The 23,825-nt window shown below is 41.5% G+C and overlaps 2 protein-coding genes and 1 long non-coding RNA gene across 3 annotated transcripts in view; all 3 read left to right on the top strand.

Annotated features, from left to right (window-relative positions):
* Nucleotides 1–10,995, top strand: part of LOC135363125 (rho GTPase-activating protein 20-like) — a 44,093-nt gene extending 33,098 nt beyond the window's left edge. The window contains exons 7-11 of the mRNA XM_064583814.1: nucleotides 1,339–1,405; nucleotides 3,931–4,119; nucleotides 7,403–7,578; nucleotides 8,963–9,124; nucleotides 10,867–10,995. Of these exons, the coding sequence (XP_064439884.1) occupies nucleotides 1,339–1,405; nucleotides 3,931–4,119; nucleotides 7,403–7,578; nucleotides 8,963–9,124; nucleotides 10,867–10,980 (708 nt within the window). The 3' untranslated portion in view covers nucleotides 10,981–10,995. The remainder of the gene's footprint in view (nucleotides 1–1,338; nucleotides 1,406–3,930; nucleotides 4,120–7,402; nucleotides 7,579–8,962; nucleotides 9,125–10,866) is intronic.
* A 2,158-nt stretch (nucleotides 10,996–13,153) lies between these two features.
* On the top strand, nucleotides 13,154–18,248 carry LOC135363118 (uncharacterized). Its single transcript, XR_010408813.1, has 3 exons — nucleotides 13,154–13,452; nucleotides 14,694–14,869; nucleotides 18,135–18,248. It is a non-coding gene; the product is annotated as an uncharacterized LOC135363118 (long non-coding RNA).
* A 293-nt stretch (nucleotides 18,249–18,541) lies between these two features.
* Nucleotides 18,542–23,825, top strand: LOC135363116 (rho GTPase-activating protein 20-like). The gene is made up of 4 exons (XM_064583801.1): nucleotides 18,542–18,958; nucleotides 20,577–20,667; nucleotides 22,054–22,229; nucleotides 23,624–23,825. Exons 1-4 carry the CDS (start codon nucleotides 18,686–18,688, stop codon nucleotides 23,819–23,821), a joined length of 738 nt encoding a protein of 245 aa, XP_064439871.1. The 5' UTR covers nucleotides 18,542–18,685; the 3' UTR covers nucleotides 23,822–23,825.

The raw sequence follows: 23,825 nt of genomic DNA, 5'->3' as shown, positions 1-23,825 counted from the left end.
TCTGACCCAATGGTATAATAAAGCCCCTTAAAAATTCAGGGCAACTGGAATTTAGCATAAGAAATCAATGATTTCTGTACAAACAAAATTTAATAATATATCTGAAATAAAATTGAATTTATATGTACTGAGTAAAGCACATATCTACATTGATTTCTAACCTGTATGATATATATACCCTAAATAGGAATTAAGTCTTAGAAAGAGAGTGAGTGGTTTTAGGGATGAAGTTGAGGAGATTGATTAATGATGAAGCTCATTTTATTTCATGTTTGTGATTTTCCTTTGCATAAAGTGATCAATCTCACCACACAAAGAATTTCTGTTTTAATGAAGAATTGGGGTTATTTGGCTTTATGTATGCCTGATTTAAGGGATTCCAGCATAGCATTTCCAAACCCTACCCTACCTTACTAGCTCTCACGAGTTATTTGCAATACAATTTTGAGCAGATTTAGCTATGTGTGTGTGTCTGTGTGTCTGCGTGTGTCTGTGTGTGTGTCTGTGTCCATACCTATGACCTTTCTTCATAAGGGCAAGACCATGATTTTTAATCAGGAGTCCAGGTCAAGCATAGTACCTATCACCAACAACTCCATGTCAAACATTTTTTGCTTTAGTCTCCTGGAAGACTCTCTAAAATAGTTCAGCGGTCTTTATAATTTAGATGTGTTTGTTTCAAGTAGGACTTCCAGGTTTACTGGGCGGTAATTCTGCTGGGAGTAATTGTTTTCTGCATCTGATATGTTGTCTAGGTTACAGTCCTTGTTCTTTCTCTCCCTGAAGTGGGGCTTGCCTGCACCAAAGCCAGTGGCTGACTTCAGTCCACTATCTCCTCAAGGCCTCTTGGGCGTTTGTCTCCTTTTGCCCAGGGCTGCGGAACTATTGATGCCTTTCAAGTTACTTTGCTCAGGAATAGTCATAGCAGGGTATATGGCTCTCTGGACAATATGCATGTCAGGGCAGGGACATTTGGCGGCAAAAGCCAGCATTATCCAAGGAATCTAGAGACAGCGGAAGGCAGGACTCTGAGATTAGAAGTTTCCTCCTAAGCGAAGGGGCACAACTGTGATTTCTTAGGCCATGGGCCACCCACACCGTGAGGGGCTGATTGTACTGTGGTTTCCTGGCCTTTATCAAAAATGACAAGAACCTGGGACGGTCCACTGGAGGCTATGAGGGAACAAGTTAACAAGTACTGTAGCTACCTCCATGGACCAAATGGCATTTATACTGGCCCCAATTCTTTCTTTCTGGAAACAGAGAAATGCAAAGGAAATGTGTTCTTCAAGTACTGTGAAAGATTTGTTATGATGCATAGTTCTTTTTGTTTCCAAGGGCTCTGAGAAAGACTACCAGCTGTGGGTGAGTGCTGGCAAGGAAGCGTCCCCACACCCACTCACTGGTAAGTGTCAGGGAAAATCTAAGATGGGATTGATTAGGTTCAAAATTGTAACTCTACATCTCAAAGTAATGGTTGTTCTGTCTTCAGCTTAAATACCCTTAAAAGTGAAAATCACATGCAATATTCACTCTCACGTTTATTAAAGAATTACCAGGTGCTTACTTGTTCCCAGGCACTGAGGACATCTCTTCATTCATCAGCTTAAGGTCTAGTTAGGGAGAGAAATGTAAATTTTTCGTTTCTACTTCATTTTACCTGACAAACGGAGCTGTCTTAAAAATTTTTTTGTTTATTGTTTACTTACTTATTTACTCACTTAGGTATGAAAGCATAGAATTGGAATTTCTTTTTCCCATACATTTATTTTTCATATTCCAGTCTTGAATTCCAGTTCCTAACAACTAAATAGCCTCTATTTTGTGAGAATCCGCTAAAATCCAATCATGTCTCTGAATCCAGGTATAGGTATGTATTTAACACCTGCTCTGTGCCCAGAAGTTTTCTCAGCATCATAAAGAGAATGAGATAATCACATTTAAACTCCTCAAGTCTTCACTGACTAAACTACCTGCACTTTGTTGTTTCTCAGGCTTTTTCCATCACTGTTCTTAAGGTTATTGATAAACAGATTACACCTCTCCTAAAATAGTTATTAGCACAAGTCCTCTAAAAAAAAATCTTTGGATTAGCAAAATTGTTCAGTGCTTACCAAAAATAGAAGGATTAAAAAACAAGAGAAAAAAGAGAGGATCTGTAGCAGACCTTGAAGTATAGTAATGTATGGTAATGGTGACAATGATTTCTGCTAGAAATCTTAGAGCATTCCTTCTTACATGCGTTTTTCAAAATCTTTTTAATAATCCTGTGAGGCGGGATGCCTGGGTGGCTCAGTTAAGTGTCTGCCTTTGGCTCAGGTCATGATCCCAGGGTCCTGGGCTCCTTGCTCAGTGGGGAGCTGCTTCTCCCTTGGCCTGCTGCTCCCCCTGCTTGTGCTCTCTCTCTCTCTCTGACAAATAAATAAATAAAATCTTAAAAAGAAAATAATCCCGTGAGGCTATTACTCTTTTTCAAGTTATCTAAAGAATATTTTCAAGTGATCTGGAAATCTAAATAACCAATTTCTTTCTACGAAATGTATATTCCCAGTCTTAGAATACAGAGAGTCACCAAGGGCATAGCTGAGGAAAAAAATCCCCCCCACCATTTCATGTTTCATATTAATATTGACATCTCTGTAAAAGTCGGCCAACCACAAAAAGGAAAAAAGTCAAATACTTAAATATATTTATTTTAATAAAGTGCATTAATTTAGGTAAAACAATATAGATGATAACTTTTTAGACTTTGAGCAGCTTCACACACCAAGGCAGCTCTAAGGAATCCGGAGAGCCTGTCATTCATGATGATCCATTGGCAGCATTCAAAATGCATTTTTTACCAATGCTCTCAATTCTCAATTGCGGATTATCTCCTGGTTATCTTTGTGATTTGGTTGTATTGCTGTCGTAGAAGCTTCTTTTTCCTTAAAAGAGGGAAGTCACTGTGATTCTTGTGAACACATCACTGACACTGCATCTATGACAGATGAGAAGGAACAGCAAAAGCTCCCCAAGTTACATTCAATAATAAATCAGAAATGACAGAAAGAGAACTTCCATTCTGTTCTTAAAAAATGAGATCCATATCCTATAGCACAGGGTCTTTGAGAATTCTATAGAGAGGAAACAATTTAAAGCATACAAGAACAAAACAAATCACTTGGCAGGCAACTCTCACTGACTCTGGGTGCAGTTTTCCACTCTGTAAACATCGTTTTGCACTTTGCTTCTGGGTTCCCAACACTGTTCAGCCTTCCCTCTGATCATCACCTGGCAGGACTCCCCTTGGAGGAAGGGCAGCAGTGGGAGGGAAGTATAAAGCATAAAGGCAACCCATCCCACTGCCCTTGAGTAGCTCTGCCTCTAGAAATTGACAAAAGGAAATGAAAAAAAAATCTGCTCAACTGACATTATGTGAGAGAGAATAGCAATTCTTAATATATATGTTCAATTATTTAAAAAATATTACCCACCAATGCATATTAATATATTTACTCTGATCCTTATAAGTTTGTGTGAGGGCAAGCATTTCAAAGGATGAATGTAAGGCTCAGAGGGGTCAAGTAATTTGCCTAAGATGTGCAGATCTCGTTAGTGTCAAGGCAGAAACTAGAAGGCCTTAAATATTCTCAGATGGAAACACAGCAAAAGTCAGCATTGTGCAATGCACTGATGAATCTTTGTATTCCAAGTAAAGTAACATGCTTTACATTTTTTTTCTCTTTTTAAAATCTTTTCCTTGGGCACCTGCTTTCTGCAGGGTGTCTCCAACAAGAGCGAATATGATGCTCACTCAGGAGGCACAGAGTGAGTGCCAGAAGCCCCAGGAGAATAGCAGCATATACCAGTGTGATGCATACACTCATGGGAAGGGGGATTTGATCAGAGCCATCACCATCAGCCTGAATCTATATTTTTTCCATATAGGACATAAACATCCCTATGGAATTAAAATGAGCCATCTTCCATCTACCACACTGCTGCCGCAGACACCAGAGGACTCCATCTCTCCTTCCACCCTCCAGGAGTCCCTCCTTCTGGAGCAGGGGTTCGCAGAGATGCAAGGCCGGTTCATCCTGAAGCCCAGGCACCCGGCGCAGAATGAGCAAGGGAGAGGTGAGCCCCTTCCCTTTCTTCAGGTGTCTTCTCTTGGCTCATGTCTCCACTCTTGCCCACAAATTGAGGACACAGAGCTCACTCTCTCTGTGGGGGGTGGGGAGGAACAGTAGAGGCAAGAACCCCAAAACTGCACAGAATCGAGCTTAGAGAAACCCAAAGGTCTTAGGACCCAACTCACTTCGAGGAAGGTTGTGTGCTTGTTTTAATTCTCCTAGGTAGACTGTTAGCTCCTTTCTCTGTATCCCCAGAACACTTTCTACATATAATTACGTGAGTACACATCTGTGTGTCTTCTTAGAGCACAAGCTGTTTGTGGCCTGGAAACAGGTCTTCCCTATTCCAGGGTTTTATCTAGTATCTCAGGCCATCACAGGATGGAATCAAATGACTGCATGGCTTAGACGCACCTGGAATGGAAGAACTCCAGTGGAGTAAAGAGTTATGGAACTGAATTGGATTTATTCTGGGCTTAGGCTGAAGTGGCCTTGGGCTTACAGTTAGAATTCAAGTCTCAATTCTGCCCCCACTTTCCATGTCTGCTTCAGACACAGGTCAAGGCTGGAGCGAGACTGAATGTTTATGGTCAGGGCTTTTTCATCTTCCTTCTTGCTATTTTTTTCCCTACCATTCCAGTATTCTCCCATTGATATTTTTTTCTCTGATGAAAATGTGTTATTCATCTGAGAAGTATTGGGCCAAAATAGAAAGTATTTTATTGTTATGATTGTTATTCTATAAGCACAAAGTTTCAAAAATTTTATTTTTTAATATTCATACCCTAATTCAAGCATTAGGAAACATTAACCCAAATCTTGCCAGGACTGTTTAAGAAAGAATAGGTTTCCATAAAGTTAGCTTGTTTAATCATTCCTATATTTTTCATGGCTATAGCATATATTTTTATTAGTAATAGAGGCAACATGACCTCTAACAGCAAATAATGTACATTATGAAACATCCAGCTAAGCCTGAAAATACCTTGGAGAAAGTATAGGACTCAATGTGTACTTATTTTCTGTATACTCATAGAGTAGCTAGATATATAGCTTTGTACCAAGGGATACAACATTCTTCTTAAGAGCATTCTTCTTATTAAAGCTGAAGAATGGAATATATTTGGGTAGTTTTAGAAATAATAAAACTAGGGGAAGAGTAGGGAACCCAGGTTGCATACAACAACTCAACTTACATATTAACACGTATCTTCAGCAAATGCATACATTTTGATGTACAGGAATCTCCTCCTGGATTTAAGAATGTGTTTGCTTTCTTTCTTCTCTCCTTTTAAAATGGTAGCGGTATCAATTTCAGAACAGGAAGAAAGAGCCTTAGTTAAGTAAAGTGGTAGCCATCCTTCATGATTGCCTACCTTCTAGAGGTTGCAAAATCAAATAGAGAATGGGAGTGATGTCTGCTTTGGAGGGGGAAGAGACTGATGTCTAGACTGCCTGAGGCCTTCTGAGCAAGGAAATTACTTTTATCAAGGCTGCCACGAGCCATGCCTTGTGCTGAGTAGTACATTACATTTAGTTCAACGAGTTGTAGGCAGCAGCATTTATGTTAAAGTTAAGCAAACCAAAGCTTAAGAATTTTTGAGTAATCTAACTAGGTGGCAGAACCAGGATGCTTCTGGTTCTTAGATCCTGGTCTCTCTGGTCAAGTGCCATGAGTGTTGCCACCCACGTGAGTGGATACGGTGAGGCACTCACTACATCCCAGAAAAGCCCAGTGGACAGGTGTTTATGGGTGTTTGGTGAAATGTTGCTCATTTGTTTATCCTTCTACAGCTTGGCTCCTCTGTGGACTTTTAAAGAATTCAGTTATTTAAGCAGATTTTATAAGCAAATGTTAAGGTATCTTATAAGGAAAACATTCATAGCTGAGCAGTAGAAACTTTCAACTCAGCTTTTCACTGCAGATCACCTTTTCTTTGTAAAGCTCTTCTTCTGCATTCCTTTGATAGGGAATGTTGGGTAATTCAAAATCATCTCTGGAAATTGGGGATAAATCAGGCATTCATAATCTCTCATTGTTTTTCTTTTTGTATGTTTTCTTTCAAGCCTTGTACTGGTATGGTGTATATACATGTATGTTTGAGTATGTGTGAGGAATTGGGTGCAATTCATTGTGGATTAGACTCTTTTCCGTAAATATCAAACATAATTTACAAAAAAAAAAGTCATCTCTGGGTAGCTTGGTGGGGTATCACAAGAAAACACAGTCACCTGGAATCTTACCACATAGCCAGCATGTAATGACTATTTCCCAAGAACCCTGAATGCAGGGAGTCATCCTTGGGGATGGCCCAGAGCAGAGACACCAGAGGCCGCCTGAGAAGTGGGGTCAGGCGGATCATGTCATGAAAGGCAGATCCTTTTGATCATAGAAAGATGAGCACTCAGGGGCACCTGGGTGGCTCAGTCGTTAAGCGTCTGCCTTCAGCTCAGGTCATGATCCCAGGGTCCTGGGATCTAGCCCTGCATCGGGCTCCCTGCTCAGTGGGAGTCTGCTTCTCCCTCTCCCAATCCCCCCCTGCTTGTGTTCCCTCTCTCGTTGTCTCTCTCTGCCAAATAAATAAATAAAATTAAAAAAAAAAAAAAAAGTTGAGCACTCAGAAAGCCAAAGAGGAAACTTAAGACTGGAAGGAGACTCACTGTGAAAGCAGATGATTAACAAACTCAGCTTGATTTGAATACCAGATCTTTTGAGCTTTTAAAATCAGATCTGACACTGGATGAATCCACTAATCATACTTACCAATAGGAAACAAACAACAAGTTAAGTGCCTCATGATAAAGCACAACGGGCAGTAGATGGGATTGAAAGCATTGACACTAAGTCTGATCAAGTCTCTAGGTTTAACCATCAGTTTGCAGGATCTGGGGAACAACTGTTAACACCATAAGAATGCTATTGGCCAATTTCAAAACATGGAAAATTCTACACAAAAAATGCCTCAGTTTCCCTCTTCTAGCCATTGCAGTGAATGTACCTTAGAATGGGAATGGTGAAAATAAGGTTAAGCGGGATGGCTGGGTGGCTCAGTTGTTAAGCGTCTCCCTTGGGCTCAGGTCATGATCCCTGTGTCCTGGGATTGAGCCCTGCATTAGGCTCCATGCTGGGTGGGAAGCCTACTTTTCCCTCTCCCGTTCCCCCTGCTTGTGTTCCATCTCTCACTGGCTCTCTATCAAAAAATAAATAAAATCTTTAGAAAAAAAAAGAAAAGAAGGTTAAGCGAATAAAACAACAACTACTACTACTAATCTCACTTCTTCCTTAGATTACAGGCAGAAGACAGTTAAAAGCGGTTTTTTCAGAGACTGGGCCTGTTGTCTGGGCTCCAGCACTAGCCAGGACAGCCAGTGCACAACCCCACCTTCTTCAAAGCCAGGACAGCTCTTTGGAGTTTCCCTCATGGATGTGTGTAATAAAGACAACTTGCCCTTCCCAATCCTGGTAGGTCATCTCCTTTTGGTCTTCTATAGCCCTTCTGAGGAGGGGACACTCTGAGAGGCCACGTGTCCTCATCCAAATCTATTCCCAAATGGAGAAGTCATTAGACAGCCCCTGGCTTTGGCTGAGAAGCTCTGTTACTGTTATTTCAAAGAATAGAATCTGATTTAGGTCCTGCAGAGTCATGAGGCAAATACAACAGGAAAAGACATTCTCCATTCCACTTGGGTCTTGTTTCCACAAAGACATGCGGAGGCTTGTTCAGATCAGTCAAAATGGACTCTGTGTATGTGAGTCTCTGAGAGTCCACCTCATCTTCACACTCTCCCCTCATTGCCTTCCTGAACTCACATGAGTCTCAAGTCTCCTTCAGCAGAGTCTACTCAGTCTAACAACTGTAAACATCTGACACGAGCATAGACTCATCCTCTGGCAAATAGGAAACTATTAATCCTAACAGAATATGTCAAATTAAAGCCACAGAGTTTGGTCTGTGTTATCTCAAACTGCTCTAGTGAATTGTCAGTGTGGACATTCACTGAGTATTCGGTGTCTCTGCAAGCACTGTACGGGATGTAGGGAACGTTCTGCTAGCTATGAAGAAATGAATCATCTTAGCTAGCATGTTACCTGCTAGCTACTACCCCAGGTCCTTGCATCACAGCAAATTTAGAGGGTAGCTAGGATTATCATCCTCCACACTTCTTAAACGAATCGGAAAAGCCTCAGTACAGTATGTATGTGCCCCAGCTCACACAATAGATAAGTAGCATAATAGACTTCAGATCCATTTTATTCCCTGAGTCCAGCCCTTATTAAGATTCTACACAGCAGGGAGAGGACATAAAGATACAGCAAAAGACAATGAAAGACTCATGAGAAGGGAGGGTAATCAGAGAAAGAGAAGAGAGTTTCTGAGCCTGACTTTAAAAGAGGGAAAGAAATAGAACAAGTAGGAATGGAGTATACACTCACTTAAAGAGAAATAAACAAATGGGAAATGTGTATTTCCTAAATAGACTTCCATACTTGGGGGAGAGCATCTATGTAAGGCAATAATGAGAAAAGAATGGTAAAGTAGGAAACAGACGGTGATTGTGCAAAGGCCTTGAAGCAGAGAATTTTGCTTTAAGAGTGGAAACTCAATGGAAAGGAAAATCTGCTTAAAGGAAGTGTTTAAAATGTTTCAGTGTATGACTGTAAAATGGATATATGGGTAGAAAGTATATAGAGAGACACTGAAAAAAAAAACAATCTAAATTGACTTTAGTCCTTTCAGCTCAAAAACAGTGTACCATTGCATTCCCCTCCTCTTTCAAAACGGAGGCAAGCTTGAGCTCTGCGTTTGGGGTATGAGATGCGATATAATTTTCTTTTCTTCCTACAGGATATGCTTTCCTTTATTAATCAAAAAGGGTCACTCACAGAATGCATCTTCAGCAAATCACCCAATATAAAATCAACCAGGGTCCTAAAGGAGAAAGTAAATTCTGGGGTCAAAGTGGACCTGTACAGCGAATCTGTTCATGTGGTCGCATCCATCTTAAAGGTAGGGAAGGTTCTAGCATTATCCACACACGAGTAACTGAAGCTATGATTGGTGTCTTTCATCATGACTGCTCAAGAACCATAATGGGCATAATAGATTAAGAACCTGACAAGCTGAAAAACGCTTGACAAAATCAAAATATAAGGAAGCTACTTTAGGAGTTAAAAGCCCCATATGTTAGAAATTCTTTCTGTTTTCACCACACACCGCCTACCCTGCCTTCACTCCTGAAGTCGCCATGCAAAATACTAATACTGAAATGACTACTAGTCATGATAATAAATTTCAAAATACGCACTGACACATACACACTGTTTACCCATGCAAACATTCTCACCACCCTCCTAGTGAAGGCAAAGTTTCCAAAAGAAATAGAACAGGGAAAGAATTTAATCCATCCACCTTGGCACTTATGAACAGCTCTGAACAACCCTATGTTAACGTAGTAATGACTACAGTCTTAGAATCTCAGTCACATTTGGTCTTCCCTTGTCCCCAGTTAATGTTCGAAGATGTGATCAATAGCAAAGTCCAGAAATGACTTAGGTAACCACTCCTACACTGCGGTCATAGTGATATCCAGTAGTAATATACATATAGGCATCAGGAGACAGGAGAAGAATGCTGATACATTACGTAGCAAGATGAGTGTTGCCCTCTGTAAGGTGAGCACATGGAATCGATTTTCTAGCAAGAGTTAGGAGGTTCCGGGTGTCTGGGTGGCTCAGTTGGTTAAGCGACTGCCTTCGGCTCAGGTCATGATCCCGGAGTCCTGGGATCGAGTCCCACATTGGGCTCCCGGCTCAGCAGGGAGCCTGATTCTCCCTCTGACCCTATCCCCTCTCATGCTGTTTCTCTCTCTCTCTCTTTTAAATAAATAAATAAATAAAATCTTTAAAAAAAAAATCATTAAAAAAAAAAAAAGAGTTAGGAGGTTCCTTCCTGATTCGGTGTTATAAGCACCGACTAGGAAGAGGGTATGCACACGTGGGCATAGTGCTTAGACATTTCTAAAGTTTTCTCTTCCTGAAGTTGATGGATCTTGGTGGAGAAACAGACTCTGCAACTTTGGCCTTGATAATATCATGTCAAAAAACTGGGAATGGACCTAATCTAGAAATGAATCTATCCTCAGGACCTCAGTGAGTCTACTATTAGACTCTTGACTTTTAGACAGTTAAGAAAAGGAAGAGTGAAGCAATTGTGCGAGTAGCTTTCTTCCAGGGAGCACACATACCCCGAGTGAGAACACCTAGTTCTTTCCTAATATGTGTGCAAGAGCCCACCTGTTTCTGTTTCGATTGTTTCAGGCCTTTTCTTGCTAGAGTTAAGAGCTAGCACTGTGTCTAAAACAAGCAACATGGGTAAGCGTATTTCTGTCCAAGAAGCTAATAGGATTTAGGATGGTCTATAGCCAGACTCTGTCAGTTTGTGGTACTTTGCAAAAAAAGCACACAAAGAAAATAAGTTCCAGATGATAGAAGGGAGCTTGATCTTCATTTCTACCACAGCCTAAGCTCTGCTTTAATGCCTCTAAGATTTAGGGGGAGAATACCCAAGCACCTGATGCTGCGTGTGCAAGTCAATGGAGAGTCAGAGCCAAGCTCCGTGTGGGTCCCAGTTTGGGTCTCTGTGAAGGAAGTGGGGGCTGAACTGAATTTTTTAACTACATATTTTCTCTGTAATATTTCCAATACATATTTTCTGTAATATATATACATATTTATTTTTATCTCCACAAGGATTTCCTAAGAAATATCCCAGGATGTATATTTTTGTCTGATCTCTATGACAAATGGCTCGGTGTTATTGATCAAGGGAATGAAGAGGAGAAGATGACTGCAGCGCGGAGGTAATGATGCAATAATTACTCTACTCTGGTCACATCTCCAAAATACACCCAACATACTATTAGGAAAACATTGGCTTACGTTTTGCAGCTTTGCCCACTATAATCATGACCAATGTCAAAGAGTTTCAATTCTTCAAAGCCATGGGGGTCAGCTTCAGAATAGAGGCACGCTTTAGGGCTATTATTGTTCTTCTCCTGATCTTATTAATGTGGACTCCTTGGCCGTTTGACACCTTCTGGATCCATGAAACTTGTAGACGAAATTCCCTGGTTCAAGACACATGCAAGAGCATCAACTGCCAGGGCTATGACCTTAAAAGTCTGTCAAACATTTAACTAACCAGAGAAGTGTTTATCTGGCTCAGGAACTAAATTCAGTGCAACAATTTTGTCTACATTCATGCCTGGAACTCTGCTAGAGAGGGGTTGTGTGCTAGATATACAAGGATGTATCCTTTTCCCTGTCTCTGTTTTTCCAACCTCTTAAGTGGAATCATTTACCTAATTTAAAGTGTGTTTTTCTGACCTTAGGCTTTTAGCCCAGCTGCCAAGAGCAAATATTGTTCTCTTGCGATACCTTTTTGGAGTGCTATACAACATTGAGCAACATTCCTCATCCAATCAGATGACAGCTTATAATTTATCCGTTTGTATAGCCCCAAGCGTTCTTTACCCACCTGATTCCGGCACCTTGGAATTGGAAGACAACTTGATAAAAAAGGTAATGAGAGCTCTCATTTTTGTCCCCCAAGGGGTAGAATCCCTACTTTGAACCGGACATGTGCAGTAGTAACTCTGACGGATGGAACTTTGTGAAGTGCACATTTTCGTTAGGCCCCTGTGGAGTGGCAGAGTTCTTTATCCTACTCTGGCGGGGTCTGGGAAGGGGTGTCGTTAAACGGGAAACTCGGAGCAGTCGAGTCACTTCTTCCCCCTCCAGGAGACTAAACACTAGACTGACTAAACGAGAGAGAGAAGAGTCGTGTGATACGATAGGAAAGAACCTGGGCTTTGGAGCTTCACCAGTCAAGGTTCAACTCTCAGCCTAATCCCTGAGGGACTCGTAACCTTGGGCAAAGCCATGGTTTCCTCACTACACAATGGCGACAACAGCCAGCTCCTCCGGTCATCACTGGCACATCCTGGGTGGCTTGGGCAATATGAGCCCCCATGGCTCCAAACACATTGGCCTTCCTCTGCCAATTGTGGCTCATCTAGAAAAGTACTCAGCTACTATTTCACCTCTGCTACGTCATATGGAAACTAGCAAGAGATTCCAGAATATCCTAATAAGATGACAGGTCTTCCCCAAGCTCACACAGAGAGAGCGAGCATGAGGCAAAGCAATGCGTGAGAAGGGACTGAAGTTAGACAGACAGATACATTTTCTCTCCAGCTCTGTGGGTTTTCCCTCACAACCCCACCAAAATCTCTGCTTCCCAACTTTAAGATACTTCTTCATTTAAGAAATGGTTTTCTTAAGTTTTTGTTCATACTTTATATAAAGTTTCATAAGATGTTATACATCAGTTACAGCTCAATAAAACTGGAAACAAAATTTAAAAACAAAAAATAAGTAAACTTTAATAAGGTAGGCTACTTTGAAAATTATCCTTGTTTTATTTATATTTTGATATGTATTTATTTGAGAGAGGGAAAGAGAGAGCGTGAGCGGGTCAGGGGCAGAAGAAGAGGGAGAGGGAGAGGGAGAAGCCCAAGCCGATTCCCCGCTGAGCACGGAGCCCAAAGTTGGCTCCATGTTGGGCTGGATCTCACCATCATGAGATAGTGATCTGAGCCAGAATCAAGAGTCAGATGCTCAACTGAGGGGCCCCCAAAATTATCCTAGGCTTAATGATGTAACCACTGATACCAAAATGTTGGCTATTAAACTAGGCCACATATTAAAACTTTAGCCTACTGATGAGCAGTATTTTAAAATGTGTACCCAAAGTACACGGAAAAGTATCACTCTTCCTAAGTTATTTCTTAGAGAATTCTGGTCTCTGTTTTTTATTTTATTATTTTTTTTAAGATTATATTTATTTTCTTGACAGAGGCAGACACAGCGAGAGAGGGAACACAAGCGGGGGGAGTGGGAGAGGGAGAATCAGGCTTCCCGCTGAGCAGGGAGCCCGATGTAGGGCTGATCGCATCACCCTGGGATCATGAGCTGAGCTGAAGGCAGACGCTTGACCGATTGAGCCACCCAGGCGCTCCTGGTCTCTATGTATTTTTATCAGTTCTGAATTTTTCTGGGAAATCTTTCACATTCTTTCTTAGATCCAAGGTCTATATACATAATGTGATTTATAACTATGCCCTATGGAAAGAGCACCCCATTCTTGTCTTTTTGTGTTACAGATTTCTCTTGTACAATTTCTCATTGAAAATTGCCTTAAAATATTTGGAGAAGACATCACTTCCCTCTTGGGAGAGAACTCAATGAGTCGTGGTAACAGCGAGCAGGCTGCAGGTACCGGGAATAATTTTATTGGCTTTAGTGAGAAGCAGACAGCAAGGCTGCCAGGGGTCATGGGAGATGCTTAGACAGAGCTGTTCTGGAGCCCAGAGCATCGCCAGGGCAAGGATTTCCATGGGCTCCTTCGTCCGAAGGCTGGCTCACAGGTCAAGGGAGGTTCCACACTGTTGTGAGACCAAAGAAAGGATAAGATGAGGTCTCTGACTTCAAGAAGTTTCTAGTGTAGATCATAACAGAATTAGGACTCATCATGGTATGCCACAGTGTTTGGGAACTTTTTCTCACAAAATTTAAATGGGTGCTATATATATATCTATGTAGTTATATATATTACATAATTATATACTGATACTATATAAATATATAAACATAATGTATATATTTATGTATATTACATGTGCGCTGGTTGAAGCCAGAGAAAGGGGCCTTTCTTCCCCTCCCTCCTCTTTTGGCTCAGGGGCTCTTGAGGCACCACAGGATTCCAGTGCCCTTTGAAATGGGTTGAAAAGAATTGGCATCTTTGAGAAAAAAGAACTTGACTTGATGTCAAACAACCTCTCCAGAGTGTAAATTCCTGTACCCCCATTTACCAGCTATATTATCTTTGGCCCATTATAGCAGCTAAGCATCAGTTTATTCATCTCTAAAATGTGGATAAAAATAATGTCTAAATCTTAGAATTGTTGTGTAGAATAAATAAGATGATGGATGTAATTCAAAAAAAGCCATTAATAGCACTAGGAGAAGTGCCCCTGACACTAGAGGTAGTATGATTTGAGCCTAGCTAATCAGACCTAACTGGCAGCAGTCCACCTTAGAAGGTAGACTTTCGATTCAGAACCTGGAGACACGTATCATCAATCCCTCCATATTTTTGACATTTCTTGTTTTCATGACACGTACCACATACTTTGAGGAAAGTTTTAGGAAAATACAAGTCATCAGGAATTAAGATGAGTCTGAGGCACCTGGGTGGCTCAGTCGTTAAACATCTGCCTTCAGCTCAGGTCATGATCCTGGGGTCCTGGTACCGAGCCCCGAGTCGGGCTCCCTGCTCCAAGGGAAGCCTGCTTCTCCCTCTCCCCCGCCCCCTACTTGTGTTCCCTCTCTTGCTGTCTCTCTCTCTCTGTCAAAAAATAAATAAAATCTGTAAAAAAAAAAAAAAAAAAAGGAAAAAGAAGGTTCAACATATTAAACAACAACTACTACTACGAGTACTCTCACTTCTTCCTTAGACTCCAGCCTGAAGACTGTGAAAACCCGTTCTTTCAGAGATAGGGCGTTTTGTCGGGGTTCCAGCACTTCCCAGCACAACCAGTGCACAGCCCCACCTTCTGCAAAGCCAGGACAGCTCTTTGGAGTTCCCCTCATGGATGTGTGTGATAAAGACAACTTCTCCTTCCCAATTCTGGTAGGTCATCTCATTTTGGTCTTCAATAGCCCTCCTGAGAAGGGGAAACTCTGAGAGGCCAAGCGTCCTCATCCAAATCTATCCCCAAATGAAGATGTCATTAGACAGCCCCTGGCTTTGGTTGAGAAGCTCTGTTACTGTTATTTCAAAGAATAGAATCTGATTTCGGTCCTGCAGAGTCATGAGGCAAATACAACAGGAAAAGTCATTCTTCTCCATTCCACTTGGGTCTTGTTTCCACAAAGACATGCGGAGGCTTGTTCAGATCAGTCAAAATGGACTCTGTGTATGTGAGTCTCTGAGAGTCCACCTCATCTTCACACTCTCCCTTCATTGCCTTCCTGAACTCACATGAGTCTCAAGTCTCCTTCAGCGGAGTCTACTCAGTCTAACAATTGTAAACATCTGACACAAGCATAGACTCATCCTCTGGCAAATAGGAATCTGTTAATCCTAACAGAATATGTCAAATGAAAGCCACAGAGTTTGGTCTGTGTTATCTCAAACTGCTGTAGTGAATTGTCAGTGTGGACCTTCACTGAGTATTCGGTGTCTCTGCAAGTACTGTACGGGATGTAGGGAACGTTCCGCTAGCTATGAAGAAATGTATCATCTTAGCTAGCATGTTACCTGCTAGCTACTACCCCAGGTCCTTGCTTCACAGCAAATTTAGGGGCTAGCTAGGATTATCATCCTCTGCACTGCCTAAACGAATCAGAAAAGCCTCAGTACAGGATGTGTGTGACCCAGCTCACACAATAGATAAGTAGCATAATAGACTTCAGATCCGTTGGATTCCCTGAGTCCAGCCCTTATTAAGTTTCTACACAGCAGGGAGAGGACATGAAGATAGAGCAAAAGACAATGAAAGACTCATGAGAAGGGAGGGTAATCAGAGAAGGGGAAGAGAGTTTCTGAGCCTGACTTTACAAGAGGGAAGGAAATAGAACAAGTAGGAATGGAGTATACAGTCACTTAAAGAGAAATAAACAAATTGGAAATGAGTATTTCCTAAATAGACTTCCATACTTGCGGAAAAGCATGTATGTAAGGGAAAAATGTGAAAAGAATGGGAAAGTAGGAAACAGACGGTGATTCCGCAAAGGCCTTGAGATAGAGAAGTTTGATTTAAAAGTGTAAACTTAGTGGAAAATCTGATTAAAAGAAGTGTTGAAAATGTTTCAGTGTATGACTGTAAAATGGATATATGGGTAGAAAGTATATAGAGAGACACTGAAAAAACAGCAATCTAAATTGACTTTAGTCCTTCCCGCTCTAAAACATTGTACCATTACATTCCCCTTTTCTTTCAAAACGGAGGCAGGCATGGTATATGAGATGCCATATACTTTTCTTTTCTTCCTACACGGTATGCTTTCCTTTATTAATCAAAAACGGCCACTCGCAGAAGGCATATTCAGAAACTCAGCCAATATAAAATCCCGCAGAGTCCTAACGGAGAAACTAAATTCTGGGATCAAAGTGAACCCGTACAGGGAATCTATTCATGTGTTCGCATCCGTCTTAAAGGTAGGGAAGGTTCTAGCATTATCCACATGTGAGTAACTGAAGCGATGATGGGTGTCCTTCATCATGACTGCTCAAGAACCATAACGGGCATAGTAGATTAAGAACCTGACAAGCTAAAAAACGCTTGACAAAATCAAAATTTAAGGAAGCTACTTTAGGAGTTAAAAGCCCCATGTGTTAGAAATACTTTCTGTTTTCACCACACACGGCCCTCCGCACCTTCACTCCTGAAGACTCCATGCAAAATACTAATACTGAAATGACTACAGTCATGATACTAAATTTCAAAATACGCACTGACACAAACACACTGTTTACCGAAGCAGACATCCTCACCACCCTCCTAATGAAGGCAAACTTTCCAAAAGAAATAGAACAGGGAGGGGCGCCTGGGTGGCTCAGATGGTTAAGCGTCTGCCTTCGGCTCAGGTCATGATCCCAGTGTCCTGGGATCGAGCCCCGTATCGGGCTTCCTGCTCAGCGGGGAGCCTGCTTCTCCCTCTCCCTCTGCCTCTCTCCCTCCTCATGCTCTCTCCCTCTCTATCTCTGTGTCTCAAATGAATAAGAAAAAAAACAAAAAAGAAGAAATAGAACAGGGAAAGAATTTAATCCATGCAGCTTGGCACTTATGAACAGCTCTGAACAACCCTATGTTAATGTAGTACTGACTACAGTCTTAGAATCTCAGTCACATTTGGTCTTCCCTTGTCCCCCATTAATGTTCGAAGATGTGATCCATAGCAAAGTCCAGAAATGACTTAGGTAACCACTCCTACACTGGGGCCATAGTGATATCCAGTAGTAATATACATATAGGCATCAGGAGACAGGAGAAGAATGATGATACACCAGGTAGCAAGATGAGTGTTGCCCTCTGTAAGGTGCACACATGGAATCCATTTTCTAGCAAGAGTTAGGAGGTTCTTTCCTGATTCCGTGTTATAAGCACCGACTAGGAAGAGGGTGAGCACTTGTGGGGAGAGTGCTTAGACATTTCTAAACTTTTCTCTTCTTGAAGTTGACGGATCTTGGTGGAGAATGAGATTCTGCAACCTTGGCCTTGATAATATCATGGCAAACTAACTGGACAATTGTCCTAAACTAGAAATGAATCTATCCTCAGGACCACAGTGAGTCTGCCATTAGACTCTCGACTTTTAGACAGTTAAGAAAAGGAAGAATGAAGCAATTGTGAGAGTAGCTTTCTTCCAGGGAGCACACATACCCCGAGTGAGAAGACCTAGTTCTTTCCTAATATGTGTGCAAGAGCCCACCTGTTTGTGTTTTGATTGTTTCAGGCCTTTTCTTGCTAGAGTTAAGAGCTGGCGCTGTGTCTAAAACAAGCAACATGAGTATGTGTATTTCTGTCCAGGAAGCTAATAGGATTTAGGATGGTCTATAGCCAGACCCTGTCAGTTTGTGGTACTTTGCAAAAAAAGCACACACACAAAATAAGTTCCAGATGATAGAAGGGAGCATTATCTTCATTTCCACCACAGACTAAGCTCTGCTTTATGCCTCTAAGTTTTAGTGGGAGAAAATCCAAGCACCTGCTCCTGCGTGTGCAAGTCAATGGAGAGTCAGAGCCGAGCACCGTGTGGGTCACAGTTTGGGTATCTGTGAAGGAAGTGGGGGCTGAACTGAATTTTTTAACTACATATTTTCTCTGGAATATTTCCATTACATATTTTCTATAACATATATACATAGTTTTTTTTTTTTTTATCTCCCTAAGGATTTTCTTAGAAATATACACGGAAGTATATTTTTATCTGATCACTATGACAAATGGCTCGGTGTTATTGATCAAGGCAACGAAGAGGAGAAGATAACTGCAGCCCAGAGGTAATGATGCAAGAATTACTCTGGTCACATGTCCAAAATACAGCCAACATACTATTAGGAAAACATTGGCTTACGTTTTGCAGCTTTGCTCACTATAATCATGACCAATGCCAAAGAGTTTCAATTCTTCACACCCATGGGGGCCAGGTTCATAATGGAGACACACTTTAGGGCCATTATCGTTCTTTTCCTGATCTTATTAATGTGGAATCCTTGGCCGTTTTACATCTTTTGAATACATGAAACTGTTAGGGGAAATCCCCTGGTCCAAGACAGATGCAAGAACATCAATTGCCAGGGCTATGACCTTAAAGGTCTGTCAAACATTTAACTAACCAGAGAAGATTTTATCTGGCGCAGGAACTGAAGTCAGGGCAACAATTTTGTATACATTCATGCCTGGAACTCTGCTACAGCGGGTTGTGTGCTAGATATACAAGGATGTATCCTGTTCCCTGTCTTTTTTTTCAACCACCTAAGTGGAATCACTTGCCTAATTTAAATGTGTATTTTTCTGACCTTAGGCTTTTACCCCAGCTGCCAAGAGGAAATGTTGTTCTCTTGCGATACCTTTTTGGAGTGCTGTACAACATTGAGCAACATTCCTCATCCAATCAGATGACAGCTTATAATTTATCCGTTTGTATAGCCCCAAGCGTTCTTTACCCACCTGATTCCGGCACCTTGGAATTGGAAGACAACTTGATAAAAAAGGTAATGAGAGCTCTCATTTTTGCCCCCATGGGGTAGAATCCCTACTTTGAACCGGACATGTGCAGTAGTAACTCTGACGGATGGAACTTTGTGAAGTGCACATTTTCATTAGGCCCCTGTGGAGTGGCAGAGTTCTTTAGGCTACTCTGGCGGGGTCTGGGAAGGGGTGTCGTTAAACGGGAAACTCGGAGCAGTCGAGTCACTTCTTCCCCCTCCAGGAGACTAAACACTAGACTGACTAAACGAGAGAGAGAAGAGTCATGTGATACGATAGGAAAGAACCTGGGCTTTGGAGCTTCACCAGTCAAGGTTCAACTCTCAGCCTAATCCCTGAGGGACTCGTAACCTTGGGCAAAGCCAAGGTTTCCTCACTACACAATGGCGACAACAGCCAGCTCCTCCGGTCATCACTGGCACATCCTGGGTGGCTTGGGCAATATGAGCCCCCATGGCTCCAACCACATTGGCCTTCCTCGGCGAATTGTGGCTCATCTAGAAAAGTACTCAACTACTATTTCACCTCTGCTACATCTTATGGAAACTAGCAAAAGATTCCAGACCATCCTAGCAAGATGACAGGTCTTCCCCAAGCTCACACAGAGAGAGCCAGCATGAGGCAAACCAATGCGTGAGAAGGTACTGAATTTAGACAGACAGATACATTTTCTCTCCAGCTGTGTGGGTTTTCCCTCACAACCCCACCAAAATCTCTGCTTCTCAACTTTAAGATTCTTCTTCATTTAAGAAATGGTTTTCTTATGTTTTCGTTCATACTTTATAAAGTTTCATAAGATGTTATACATCAGTTACAGCTCAATAAAACTGGAAACAAAATTTAAAAACAAAAAACAGGTAAACTTTAATAAGGTAGGCTACTTTGAAAATTATCCTAGTTTTATTTATTTTTTGATATTTATTTTTTGGAGAGAAGGAAAGAGAGCGTGAGCGGGGCAGGGGCAGAAGAAGAGGGAGAGGGAGAAGACCAAGCCAATTCCCTGCTGAGCCCAGAGCCGAAAGTTGGCTCCATGTGGGGCTGGATCTCACCACTATGAGATTGTGATCTGAGCCGAAATCAAGAGTCAGACGCTCAACTGAGGGGCCCCGAAATTTATCCTAGGCTTAAAGATGTAACCACTGATCCCAAAATGTTAGCTATGAAACTAGGCCACCCATTAAAACTTTAGCCCACTGATGAGCAGTATTTCAAAATGTGTACCCAAAGTACACGGGAAAGCATCAGTCATTCTAAGTTATTTCCTAGAGAACTCTGGTCTCTATTTTTTTTTTTGGTTTTTTTTTTTAAGATTTTATTTATTTACTTGACAGAGAGGGAACTCAAGCAGGGAGAGTGGGAGAGGAAGAAGCAGGCTTCCCGCTGAGCAGGGAGCCAGATATAGGGCTGATCCCAGCACCCTGGGATCATAAGCTGAGCTGAAGGGAGATGCGTAACTGACTGAGCTACCCAGGTGCCCCTGGTTTCTACGTATTTTTATCAACTCTGAATTTTTCTGATAAGTCCTTCACGTTTTTTCTTAGATCCAAGGTCTATATACAAAATGTGTTTCCTAACTATGGCCTATGGAAAAGAACACCCCATTTTTGTCTTTTTGTGTTACAGATTTCTCTTGTACAATTTCTCCTTGAAAATTGCCTCAGGATATTTGGAGAAGACATCACTTCCTTCTTGGGAGAGAAGTCAATGAGTCGTGGTAAGAGCGAGAAGACTGCAGCTACCGGGAATAATTTAATTGGCTTTAGTGAGAAGCAGACAGCAAGGCTGCCAAGGGTCATGGGAGATGCATAGACAGTGCTGTTCTGGAGCCCAGAGCATCACCAGGGCAATGATTTCCATGTGCTCCTTCTTCCAAAGGCTGGCTCACAGGTCAAGGGAGGTTCCACACTGTTGTGAGACCAAAGAAAGGATAAGATGAAGTCTCTGACTTCAAGAAGTTCCTAGGGTAGATCATAAAGACATTAGGACTCATCATGGTATGCCATAGTGTTTGGGAATTTTTTCTAACAAAATTCTAAAAGGGTGCTATACATATATATACATATATATTTGTATATATATGTATATATGTAATAACGAATCAGAAAAGCCTCAGTACAGGATGTATGTATATGTATGTATATATTTGTATATACATATATATATGTAAAACACATCATACATATGTATGTAGTTATATATAATATATAATTAGATACTTATACTATATAAATATATTATCATAATATATATATTTATGTATATTAGAAGTGCTCTGGTTGAAGCCAGAGAAGGGGCCTTTCTTCCCCTCCGTCCTCTTTTGGCTCAGGGGCTCTTGAGGCACCACAGGATTCCAGTGGCTTTAAAATGGGTTGAAAAGAACTGGCATCATTGAGAAAAAAGGACTTGACTTGATGTCAAACTACCTCTCCAGAGTGTAAATTCCTGTGCCCGCATTTACCAGCTATATTATCTTTGCCCAGTTATACCAGCTCAGCATCAGTTAATTCATCTCTAAATATGGATAAAAATAATGTCTAAATCTTAGAATTGTTGTGTAGAATAAATAAGATGATGGATGTAATCCAAAAAAAGCCATTAATAGGACTAGGAGAAGTGCCCCTGAGACTAAAGCTAGTATGTTTTGAGCCTAGCTAATAACAGCTGTCAGCAGTCCACCTTGGAAGGTAGACTTTCGATTCAGAACCTGTAGACACGTATCATCAATCCCTCCATATTTCTGACATTTCTTGGTTTTATGATGCTTACGACATTGATTTGAGGAAATCTTTAGTTAAATACAAGTCATCAGGAATTAAGATGAGTCTGGGGCACCTGGGTGGCTCAGTCGTTAAGTAACTGCCTTCAGCTCAGGTCATGATCTCGGGGTCCTGGGATCGAGCCCCGCATCGGGCTCCCGGCTCCGAGGGAAGCCTGCTTCTCCCTCTCCCCGTCCCCCTGCTTGTGTTCCCTCTCTCGCTGTCTCTCTCCCTCTATCAAAATATAAATAAAATCTGTAAAAAAAAAAAAAAAAAAAAGGAAGAAGAAGTTTCAGCGGATTAAAGAACAACTACTACTACTAGTACTCTCTCTTCTTCCTTAGACTCCGGCCAGAAAACTGTGAAAAGCTGTTCTTTCAGAGACAGGGCCTTTTGGTGGGGCTCCAGCACTTGCCAGCAAAACCAGTGCACAACCCCACATTCTGCAAAGCCAGGAGAGCTCTTTGGAGTTTGCCTCATGGTTGTGTGTTATAAAGACAACCTGGCATTCCCAATTCTGGTAGGTCATCTCATTTTGGTCTTCTATAGCTCTTCTGAGGTGGGGAAACACTGAGAGGCCACGTGTCCTCATCCAAATCTATCCCCAAATAGAGAAGTCCTTAGACAGCCCTGGTTTTGGCTCAGAAGCTCTGTTACTGTTATTTCAAGGAACAGAATCTGACTTAGGTCCAGCAGAGTCATGAGGCAAATACAACAGGAAAAGACATTCTTGTCCATTCTACTTGGGTCTTCTTTCCACAAAAACCCACCGAGGCCTGTTCAGATGAGTCAAAATGACTCTGTGTATGTGAGTCTCTGAGAGTCCACCTCATCTTCACACTCTCCCTTCATTGCCTTCCTGCACTCACATGAGTCTCAAGTCTCCTTCAGCGGAGTCTACTCAGTCTAACAACTGCAAACATCTGACACGAGCATAGACTCATCCTCTGGCAAATAGGAAACTATTAATCCTAACAGAATATGTCAAATTAAAGCCACAGAGTTTGGCCTGTGTTATCTCAAACTGCTCTAGTGAATTGTCAGTGTGGACATTCACTGAGTATTTGGTGTCTCTGCAAGCACTGTACGGGATGTAGGGAACGTTCTGCTAGCTATGAAGAAATGTATCGTATTAGCTAGCATGTTACCTGCTACCTACTACCCCAGGTCCTTGCATCACAGCAAATTTAGGGGCTAGCTAGGATTATCATCCTCCGCACTGCCTAAACAAATCAGAAAAGCCTCAGTACAGGATGTATGTGCCCCAGCTAACACAATAGATAAGTAGCATAATAGACTTCAGATCCGTTGGATTCCCTGAGTCCAGCCCTTATTAAGATTCTACACAGCAGAGAGAGGACATGAAGATAGAGCAAAAGACAATGAAAGACTCATGAGAAGGGAGGGTAATCAGAGAAGGGGAAGAGAGATTCTGAGCCTGACTTTAAATGAAGGGAAGGAAATAGAACAAGTAGGAATGGAGTATACAGTCACTTAAAGAGAAATAAACAAATGGGAAATGAGTATTTCCTAAATAGAATTCCATATTTGGGGAAGAGCATCTACGTAAGGGAATAATGAGAAAAGCATGGTAAAGTAGGAAACACATGGTGATTGCACAAAGGCCTTGAAGCAGAGAAGTTTGACTTAAGAGTGGAAACTCAATGGAAAGGAAAATCTGATTAAAAGAAGTGTTTAAAATGTTTCAGTGTATGACTGTAAAATGGATATTTGGGTAGAAAGTATATAGAGAGACACTGAAAAAAAAAAAAAAAAACTAAGTAAATTGCCTTTGGTCCTTCCCGCTCTAAAACAGTGTACCATTACATTCCCCTCCTCTTTTAAAACAGAGGCTAGCTTGTGCTCTGTGTTTGTGTATATGAGATGCCATATACTTTTCTTTTCTTCCTACAGGGTATGCTTTCCTTTATTCATAAAAAAGGGCCTCTCACAAAAGGCATCTTCAGAAAATCAGCCAATATAAAATCCTGCCATGTCCTAAAGGAGAAACTAAATTCTGGCTTCAAAGTGAACCCGTACAGTGAATCTGTTCATGTGGTCGCATCCGTCTTAAAGGTAGGGAAGGCTCTAGCATTATCCACACGTGAGTAACTGA

This window comes from Mirounga angustirostris, unplaced genomic scaffold (genome assembly GCF_029215605.1).
Source record: "Mirounga angustirostris isolate CCGP_5_RB_7025 unplaced genomic scaffold, mMirAng1.0.hap1 SCAF_22, whole genome shotgun sequence".
Taxonomy (NCBI): domain Eukaryota; kingdom Metazoa; phylum Chordata; class Mammalia; order Carnivora; family Phocidae; genus Mirounga; species Mirounga angustirostris.
Note: the sequence above shows the minus strand (reverse complement) of the source record. Positions and strands in the feature narration are given on the sequence as shown.

What these genes read in the sequence shown, in the direction of transcription:
- LOC135363116 (XM_064583801.1), top strand. Translation starts at nt 18,686, where the DNA reads ATGTATCCTGTTCCCTGTCTTTTTTTTCAACCACCTAAGTGGAATCAC. An exon ending in AGAGAAGTCAATGAGTCGTG is followed by an intron (nt 20,668 to 22,053) that starts GTAAGAGCGAGA and finishes CTTCTTCCTTAG; the next exon opens with ACTCCGGCCAGAAAACTGTG. An exon ending in ACCTGGCATTCCCAATTCTG is followed by an intron (nt 22,230 to 23,623) that starts GTAGGTCATCTC and finishes TTCTTCCTACAG; the next exon opens with GGTATGCTTTCCTTTATTCA.